Source organism: Mchenga conophoros, linkage group LG9 (genome assembly GCF_057382185.1).
Source record: "Mchenga conophoros isolate Kocher_MC1m ecotype Shallow Benthic linkage group LG9, M_conophoros_male_GT1.1, whole genome shotgun sequence".
NCBI lineage: Eukaryota > Metazoa > Chordata > Actinopteri > Cichliformes > Cichlidae > Mchenga > Mchenga conophoros.
In genome coordinates, this window is record NC_140534.1 from 20,238,201 (window position 1) to 20,248,931 (window position 10,731).

General features: G+C 42.7%; 1 protein-coding gene across 1 annotated transcript; it reads right to left on the minus strand.

Moving 5' to 3' along the window:
- Window positions 1-979: 979 nt before the first annotated feature.
- On the minus strand, window positions 980-8,931 carry dselb (dermatan sulfate epimerase like b). Its single transcript, XM_085286846.1, has one exon. It carries the CDS (start codon window positions 7,772-7,774, stop codon window positions 4,118-4,120), a length of 3,657 nt encoding a protein of 1,218 aa, XP_085142972.1. The 5' UTR covers window positions 7,775-8,931; the 3' UTR covers window positions 980-4,117.
- Window positions 8,932-10,731: the final 1,800 nt, after the last annotated feature.

The window sequence follows — 10,731 nt, forward strand, 5'->3', positions numbered from 1 at the left end:
GAGATTGAATAATACAGAATCTTTTTGAAGCTTTCTCAAGACAAAATCTAATAAAGTTCCAGTCTCCATTAGGCTCATCAGGTTCATCCACATCTGGAAGAATTAGGGCAGCCTGTTTCACAGAAAGCAGTTATCCAATCTGAAATTGTTTCAGCATGCTTTTTACGATGTATAAAGAATACACGACTAGCTTCCAGTGATACCCAACCAAAACTGCTTAACAAAAAGATAGTACAACATCAAGCACAGCAGCGTACCCCCCTCTCTGCATCCAACAACCTGGATTTGGATGTTGGGTGCAGGCCTCATGTTTTAACATCATCTCCAATATTCTGCATCCAGAGCACTTTTATATTTTTGTGCTATTTTTGCATGCAGCAATCCATTATCTTGTGTTCATCTCTTTAAGCAACTCAAGTCCACATTGTAATTTAGTCTGGAACATGCTGTCAGTTAGGAGATCACAGCAACCCACACATTGCTGAAACTGCACTCCACAGCTCTGATTAGTTTATCTTCTTCTTGTTTCATATGTCTATGCCCTTAAAAAGTTCGGGCGTCATAACAGATTTCCATTAGATGAAAATATAAATCCTGCACTATATAATACTGTATGTTTTGAATCTCATTTCATGTGACTGTGGTCTATATTCTACTGCTGCCAATCACTGTTTTTGTGGGTTTCGCCACCTGCATTGATCAAAGAATTGGTCCATAATTTGCATAATAATATAAATTCTCCACTAAAAGCCTAACAGGAGTATTTTTATTCTTTTAAATCGTTATTTTAGGTAGATTGTCCAATCTTAGAATGACTTGCTATGAATATCTGGAAACCATATTCCTCCTTCATCGCATGAGTTTATTAGTTGTTGTTATTGATCTTGGGGATTTTGTCTCTTCACAGGAAGGCTGTGACTATTTTTTTTTTTTAATTTTATTTCCATAAACCAGCTTGGAGGGAAAGTGTTATAGATGCTTTTTGTCTTTTTGTTGTTGTTTTCTTAAATCCACCTTTGGTATAATAACTTCTAGATTTGTCCCACAAGAATAAAAGCAAGCTTTTCTACGTTCCACTCCCTCATACTCTTGGTGGATTCGACTCATTCGGGTTTTCAATGAGGTTTGAATATTTACTGGGTATTTCATCTTTATCAGTCTAAACCTTGAGGGTCCTTGAACCACATGCCTTTACAATACTCACTCAAAAGGACATTATTAGTATGAGGGGACCAAGAATTGAAAGCCTTTTGCCAGTGACATTAGGAGGTTCCTATTCCATCCTGTCAGCAAAGTAGTGAAACTGATATATTTGGATCACTTTCTGGTTAGAAGTAAGTAAGAGTGTGGCCACATTTGGGTATTGGCCCTTTTAATTGAAAGATGATTTTCTAATAGTCATCAATTCTGCAGTTGCTATCAGTTCAGTTCCAATTGATTACATTTAGTAGTTACTAACTGTACATATTAATAAATATTAAGACTTATTTTCTGGAGTAATGCATAAGTTAATAAAAATAAACACAAAAATTGAGCAGTATACAGGCTCTGTAAAAATACTATTATTCCAAGGAAAGCAAACGGAGGAAAAACATAGTTTATGCTGCAAAGGTTTATAATCATTTCTATAAATTTGGGTTTAATCATTGTTTTTGTCAGAGAGGTAGAGTTTAGTTTTGCATCATTCTCTTGTCTTCTCTTTAAATGACACCAGTAATTGTCTGGTTAAAAAAAGAAATGAAGTTATTAGTTATGTCCCAGCTCTCTGTGAAGCCTGAATAATTATTAAGCACGTATGCATACAGGGAGAAGATTACTCCTGCATTCAGAACGAATGGAACTACTTTACAAGCAGAGACTGCAGGTCCAGACTTGTAGAAACCTTCCAAAGCATTTGCCTGAGGTTTTTCTGTGAATAATGTGCCTCTGCGTGGAAGCATTAGGCACAGAGGACCCTGCCAAGCATTAGAGTGTTACAGGAGGGATCAAGAACAAATGAGTAATGAAATGACTGACTCACCATTCTGAGACATAAGACACAGCATGTGCTCTTTCGAAGCCTGCTCCTGTTAAGGGAGTTTCAGTCAGAGCATGGCATTAGAACTTCCTGACATGTTTTTAATTGTTGGTTCCTCCTTGTCATGCACATCACCCATATAAGCAATTAGGCTTCTGTCATCCGTGTCTAATAAAATGGAGATTGTGCTAGTGCAAAAATGTGGCAGCACAAGCGTCTGCGTAAACAGACACATTACTAGCAGGTTAGCCGTAATCATACGGAAAGAGAGCACGTACAAATTAAAATTTATGTTCTGTCTTTTGTAGCGAAGGATAATAGCTAGTTTAACATGAGTATAAAAGCAGCTAATGAGGACAAACGCCTTATAATCACATGGCCTATGCCATTGTGGAAAATAATACACTACACCTAAACAAAGACTGGTTGTCAATATATTTATGAATTTATTCTTTTCGTTACATTAATTTCTCTTTCTGCTCCAGATCCAGAAAAAGAAAACTGTCAAAAAAGAAATGATTGTAATTCAAGGCCACAGAAGCAAGGAACCATATCCCCACAAGCAAATACAAAACAGAGTTGGTAACAGGATTGCAACACCAAAGTGAAAGCATGTCTGCCAAGTCTACACATTCAAAGACCACGAACATCAAACGGGTTTTCCAGCCAGTCAAGGGTTTCAGTGTTCATAGAGAAAAAAACAAACAGGACTGCTTCTAGCCAAGGAAAGATGGATATTTCCAAATGAACACTGAGTATTCTGTGATTTTTCTCTGATTTTTTTTTTTTTTACCTATACTTCATATTCATCTGTGTTCAGTGCAAGGCTCACTGGACTCTTTAAAGACAAAAACCTAAAATATGATTGGCTATCTGAGTGACTGCAACTGGAAATAGAAACACGTGTTGTTTGCTTTTCCTTCAGGCCTTTATAGTGAATATATCACAGCAATAAAACACAGTAAGCCTCTGCTATGGCATCTTGCAGATTAATATAACTAGCTGAGGGGGGTGCTTTAGAAATTGCTTTGACTAGAAATGTGTCAAGGCTGACAGTTTCTTTTTTTTACCAGTTTGATCCCTATTAAGCACATCCCTCAGATCTAATTCAATAAATGCTAAAGGGAGTTACAATAATGGTATTCATTCCTGATCCTTTGGGATATATATCTTTAGAACTCATAAATACTTTACTTTCTTTCTTCTACACATATTTTATATATCTTCAGAGATTTTATGCTTCCATAATAATTAAGCGGATACAGTAAAGTTAGCCCTGGAAAATACACTGAATCCCACATACAATCAGATTTTGTGAAAGTGCTAAACTGCTGTGACATCTTTGAGTTTCTAACTAAAATCCTTCGTACAACAAAAATACAATCTATCACTTGAGTTTAAAAAAAAACACCAGTCATCTTCTTGTTCTCCATTTTCAACCCCTTACAATGCAGCATTTTTTATACAGTTTTAAAGGGAAACAGCATTCAACAGTTCAGACAGGAAAATGACATCCCAAATTAGCTGTCTCCTACAACTTCAAAACTTATTAATGAGCTTCATAACATATCTGTTCCAAACCAATAAATGTACTGCCACTTCCCAAAAAAAGAAAAAAAATCAAATAACCAAGCTTTGAATTTTGCACAAAGCATTTTTTCCTCACACCACGGTTGTTGGGTAGTATCATAAAATTTATGTTGAAATTCAGTGATATTCATCAGTATGTAAGACAAGACAGGTCTAAAGTTTCAGTCGATAAAAAGAGCGCTACAAGTAACTGTAGAGGGCTGCTTAGAGGGAGAAGAACAATAAAATGAGCTCCCTTCCACCTGTTCCAATGCAAAGTATTCCTCCCTCACAAACATCTGTCGCTGTAGTCGATACAATACTGTACACACACCCAAACAAATACAACTGAGGGAGAAAGCTTGAAGACAGACGGAGAGACAGCACAGTTTTTCTTCAACTTTTAACATTGGTTTTTTTTTTTTTCAGCTCAGTGCAAAAAGAAAAAGAAAAAAGAATACATTACAGAGCTGGCTGTGACTGGCAGCTACAGTAAACAAAGACAGCTCAATATCAGCTGACCAGCAGCGGTTAACTGGTGAACCTAGTGTAACCCAGCCTCTTCATCACACTTCCACACACATCCTCTATCAGTCGAACGTCCTTTCGAGACATTTTCTGTCTCCATATGTTAATGTTGGCTGGTGAGATGTCTCCTTCATACATTAGATTGTACAGGTTCGTAGAGGTGGTGAATATGAGTTGATTGAGGGCTGTGGGTGACACAGGCACCCCCAGAAATGTGTGTATTGTCTCTGCCGTCTCCTGGGGGAAGTTGACCACATCCTCAAACCTCACTCGGAGAAAGGACTCCTCGGGAAGGCTCTCGCTGACCCTCAGAGCGGCTGCGGTGTGTGCCAGCCACAAATGAGCCAGAATCAAAACAGGATTTGTCTCATAACGGGACAGTAGCCTCTGGATCATTTTAAACTCTGGCGCAACAGCTGAGCACCCATCCCTGACAGCATCCTCCTTGAATATCAAGGAAAGGTGCTGTGGGATGTTTTTAAGGGAGTATAGGCTGGGTTTGCTGTTATAAACCATGAGATAAATCCATGCTCTCGGGTCTCTCACCAAGTATATTGTCCTCAAGGAAAGTCCCACTACCTCCTGAATGAAAGGTAGTTTGAGTGTCCAGCTTCCACTCTGCATGTTGATTACCACCCGGGCGTTAGGGTACTCTGCAACATGCCTTCTCATTTCCCTTACATACTCTGCATCTCTGTCCAGACTAGCCCTCAGTTTGCCCTTCAGGTCAGATGCTGGTTCTCTCTTCCTGGATCTTTTCTTTCTGTCCCTGGGGACGCTGACTCTCTGGGTCTGCTTGACCCTGCTGCCCTCTACGAGCTGAATATTTTGCAAGTGCAGCTTTGTGTTATGCACTAGCGAATGCAGCCAGCCCTGGATAATCTTAAACCGTGCGTTCACGGCGTCTGACCTTGACCATTCACAGGCATCGACCAGGGTGTCAAACTCAAACTCAGTCTCAGGAATGTCCACATGCTCGGTGGGGACCCTTATATAAACAAAGTCTGAGCTATTGTAAAAAAGGTGCTTGAGTATTTCCGATCCCGATCCGGGAAGGGTCGTTATGACAACAGTGGGAAGGGGGAGCCGGTGCTGCTCGTACAATCTTATTTGTTTGTTTACTTCGCTTTTGGCACCCGCACCTTTCCATTTTACCCCACAGAGAAGCTGATCGCAGCTGTTAGAGACAAACAGCAGCTCGGCTATCCACAGAATGAGCACGGTGAGGAGTGCGTAACGCATCAGCCTGCTGAAGCAAACATAAAACTTTCTCTGCATGGTCAAAAATCCTATAGCCACACAGAGAACAACCCCCGCTATTACATTGACTGTGAAACCAAAGTCAAACAGCTGATTATCACTGCTGATTTGTTTAGGGAGGATTTGTGTCCCAAGGCCGTATCGGGTGATTTGATATCTATCCTCAACTTTACTGTGACCTCCAAATCCCAAATAACTCAACCTTGCCCCAATGTCTTTATAGTTTGTAGCAATGGACACAATCTTCTCTGTGTTATTAATGATTAAAGAAAGCCTCACTCCATTTTTGCTGTTATCTATAAATCTACAGTTGGACACTTTGACATACGGTCCGTGCAGCACGTAAGCCACTCTGCTGACCGGGCCTGTCATTTGGAAAGTAACGTTTATATACTGCGTCCACCTCTTTTTAAACTCAGCCGCCTGCTCTGCTTCCTGTATCCGTGTTTCAGGGCTGTGGCCCTGAGTGTCAAACCAGAACATTTTATAATGAGCATCCCACACATCCATCATCGCGCCGTTATATCTGTCCATGAATCTGAAAGGAACGTATTTAAAGTCAATGTCGAGATTGTGGAAAAAAGCACTGAGTGACTTTATAGGTGAATCACCCCATTTTTCTACATGGTCAAGGACTAGCAAAGTCTGCGAGTTGAGCAGAACCAAAGCTCTGAATACACTCTTTAGTCTCATGGCAGGTGAATAAGCCAGCACGGCTTCCCCACTCACAAACATCGTATCCTTGTGTGACAAAGCGGCAATCACCTCACCTCTAGCGTCACCCACCCCTTCATCGGTCCAGCGCAGCCACTTAGCGCACTCCCCCAACTGACCCTCCCATGGATTGTTACACTGGCTGGTAGGAGATGGACTGAACACTAAAACATTGTTAAGGTAGCTGTACTTTGGACCATAAAGTGCTTCAGACACAAATACTTGCCCATTAGGAGCAAAAGTAAAAGAGTTCTGGTCTGGGTGCTCATGACCAGGGTTAAAGCTGTTCCAGCCATCCACCCAGGAGTAAGGCTTGTCATGGACAATGTCATAGACTGCACGGCCACCCAGGCTGCCAGACTTAAAGGAGACAAAAGTATTACTCTGGCCATTGGGAAGCCCAGCTCCGTATGTAACCACACCCCAGTTTGAGAAAATATGCATTTTAGCTTTGCCAAAATCGTGGGGAGGCTGCGGCGTGAGGTGGGAGTTGTACCAGATGTATTCTGTGTGAAGTGTAGCCCAGCGCTGGGCAGATGACTGCCCCATGGGGCCGTCCTTCGGCCGATGTTTTCGAATCTGTTGAGCCAGCCAGTTGCCCGTTCCATTCTTCATGATGAACGTGTCGAGGAAAACAAGCTGGCTCTCTGGACCATAAAACCAGTTGTAGTTTGAATCCGCAATGCCGACTGTTCTCTGAAAGCCCGGCAACAGCGTGGCATAATAAAACCAAAAGTGGCCCCGCAGCCAGTTGTTCTGCATGTTGTCTATGTTGAAATGACGCTGAGCTAAGAACACATACTGGGTGATAGACTTGGCTGTGTAGCTTCCGTAGGCTACTCCCTCATCCAGGGAGCCATCAACAACGTGATTCAAAAGAAACATTGTTTTCTCCATATAGTTAACTGCCACTTGCTTCCAGATCATTGACTCTGGGTCGTCATGTGACCCCACCACTATTGCACCTGTCAGGATGGCTAATATGTTGGTGGTTTGATGATTTTGGAGATACTGTTTGCCCCATCCTCTGTACTTAGAGAGCTCATACAGCTCCACCGTCTCAGCGCGAATTTTCTTGAGGTATAAATCCTTTCTACGCTGATCCAGGTAGGAGTAAATAAAGTCATAAGCAGTAGCAAACCCAGTGAGAGAGTGCGCCATGGGCACCTCATCGTTCGGTGCACTGGTTACCTTCCAGTCTGAATATTCGGCCATCCTATCCATAAACTTGATAAGAAACTGCAGAGCAGCAGAATCCTCTGGGCACAACAGGCAGTAGAGAGCCAGGGGAGGCAGGTTGTTCCCATAAATCTCATTCCACTTGCTTGTAAACTCCTCATGTTTCACAGGGGGCAAGTAAAAGGGAACATTAGACAACATAGTGAGCACAGCAGCTCTGATGACTTTAAATATGTGACTGTGGGTGGTAGAGGACCTTTGCCTCAAGTGTAACACATCCACTTGGTTAAAATATAGGTTGGGATGGGAGTCAGCAGACTGGAGCTTCCAGTGCTCACTCGCTCTGTCTTGTGTGAGCTTGACCTGCAGCAAGTCATCTGTGAAAACGTCTCTGTCTGTGGTGTTGAAGACCCCCGAGAAAGCTGTGCCCACTGCGAACAATGGTAGTAAAAAAGCTGAATATACAACCCAGCTGCCAGCCATTTTTCCAGGTGTTTGCGAGCACATTTTACACTACAGGATTTTAAAAAGTAATTAGCTGACAGTTTTCTTCAGTAAAAGTGTTGCAATGTCCCGGAAAAAATAAGTTTTCAGAGTGAAAGTCCAGATTACGTTTAAATATTAGGGATGCACAAGTCCATGGCGTTTTTATTTTAAAAGATAATATGATGCAATATCAAATTCCTGGGCATGATAGTCAAGAACAAGGATTAAAAAAAACTTTCGTGCAGAAGCAAGCACTATCCAAATCCAAGTGCAACAATGTTTGCAACAGTTTGCAAAGGCAGCAAAACACATCATAAATAAATATAAATAAATCTCTGATGGTAAGAAGATCTTTTCCCTATGTTTTTGAATTAAAATACAAGAAAAAAATCCTTATGCCTGCATGGTGCCGTTCGTCTTCATAGTAATATGGGCACTCGCGACGACTGGCGTCTCCCCCTTTGCCAGTAACTCATATTGATCTCCTCCCCAAAACATTTCCTCTCGGACAAACATCAGTCAGCCCCAGTCTGTGTCCGGTCCAATCACAGCCACCCAAAGGCTCCGTGTGCAGCCCGACCGAGCCGCAACATCCACGGACATAAACCTCAGCAAACAACGCATCTCCGCTGCAAACATTGCTTGGTACCTCCGCTGCAGAGACGCCAAATCCTTAATTTTGCAAATCCTGATCGGGTAATTGATCTGTTTGCATTGTTGAAAAGCAGTCCTCTCCTCTCCTCGCGCTTTATCTTCTGCTATTAGTGCGGGTGAAGTCCGAAAGGAGGAAAGTTGTCGTCACTCCTCAAGTATTCAAAGAATGAGACATTTTCCCCCGATTGTCCGCAGAAAACAGCGAATCAGCCCGCCGAATGGAAAAAAAATCCACGTGGAAATCTGCCGTATCTGTGGGAATATTGGTGTTCCCGCTGGCGTTTGAGACGCACACAACTGAGCCTGTGTATTATGTGTGTATCCCCGGACGCGTCTCCGTTGTGTCCTCCCGACTGTTCAGCACAGTCAGTTTGATTGTTTTCCTGCACTGGATGGAAAAATTTCCACTGTACAAACTGTAGAGGGAGCCGTGACTTCAGAAGCCCGATCTCATCTCTCACAGAGTGTGGGGAGGCTTAATATTCACTCCATTATTATTTATTTTCGTATTCCTGAGCGATGTTAAGTTTCTACCTAACATTAGGGCAGCAGCAGGTGATAAAACACGTTTTAGTATCTCTTTAATGTGATCTGCCACGACTCTTTTATTGTGTCATTTAAGGTTCAAGGTTCAAGGTTTATTATTTGTCACATGCATAGTTATACAAGTATAACACACAGTGAAATGTAGTCTGACACGCTCCTCGACATGTGCAAAAATGGGGGGGTAGAGGAAGAACACACACACACACACACACACATATATATATATATATATATATATATATATATATATATATATATATATATATATATTATATACATTGGGTGAATGTGCAGTAGTAGCAGCAAGCAGGTGAATTCTGTACATTAATATGAATAGACATCTGACTATTTTACAGAATAGACAATATAAACATATTTAAAATTAAAGGAATTTAAAATGTACATTGTGCCTTGGTTTAGTGTCTGGAAGAGAGTCCTGTCTCAGTCAATTATAGATGATGTGAGAGGGCGGGTGTGTGTGTTTAGGGCCCGGATGGCTTGGGGATAGAAGCTCCTCTTGAGTCTCTCTGTCCTTGCCCGGAGGATGCGGAACCTTCTACCAGATTGCAGAAGTTGGAACAGTTTGTTGCCAGGATGGGACGGGTCCTTCAGTATCTGCGCTGCTCTAGTCCGGCATCTCCTGGTGTAGGTGTCCTGAAGCGGGGGGAGAGCAATCCTGCAGCAGCGTTCTGCTGTACGGATCACTCTCTGGAGAGCTTTTTGGTCCTTCACACAGCTGTTCCCAAACCACGATGTCATGTTCTGTGTGAGGATGCTCTCCACAGCGCCTGTATAGAAAATCCTGAGGATCTTTGGAGAGACCCTGAACTTCCTCAGTTGTCGTAGGTGATACAGGCGCTGCCTAGCCTTTTTGGTCTGGACCTGAATGTGGGCAGCCCATGTCAGGTCTGAGGAGATGTGGACACCAAGATACTTGAAGGACTGCACCCTCTCCACTGGAGCTCCATTGATGATAATGGGCTTGTAGTCTCTGTGCTGACCCCTTCTGAAGTCCACCACCAGCTCCTTGGTCTTGCCGACATTCAGCTGGAGGTGGTTGTCCTGGCACCATGATGCCAGATTCTTCACTTCATCCATGTAGGCCACCTCATCGTTGTTGGAGATGGCACCCAACACCACTGTGCCGTCAGCAAACTTCACAATGGTGTTGGAGCCATGGGTGGCCACACAGTCTGAAGTGTAGAGGGAGTAGAGCAGTGGCGAGAGGACACATCCCTGAGGTGCTCCTGTGTTGATGGTGATGCTGTTAGAGACGCATCTACCCACCCTCACCACCTGAGTTCTGCCAGTGAGGAAGTCCAACACCCATGCACACAGACGTCCCAGATCCCTGAGCTTTGTGAACAGTCTGCAGTCTGGATGATGGTGGATCTTTTGAAGCATGTGGGGACCACAGACTTCGCCAGGGACTCGTTGAAGATGTAAGTGAACACACCTGCTAGCTGGTCAGCACAGCAGCGCAGCTGTGCTAATCTGGCATTTGCAAAAATAATAAAGACAGTGATATGGAAAGGAACAGTAGGCGTATGCATCGGCATACAGTTTAATTCACAGCACCTCAGAGGAAAAGTTAGGCAACTTGCAAAATACTTTCCGCCCCCCTTTCTTTTGTAAAAGAAGATGAGAATTAACACAGATAATGAGCTCGCTTTCGTCCATTCAGTTTAAGGCTGATGCAGCTATAATGTGTAGCCCAGAAGTGGACGCAAGAATCACAACTTCATCTCCATTGAGCAAAATCAGCTCTCTGCTATATT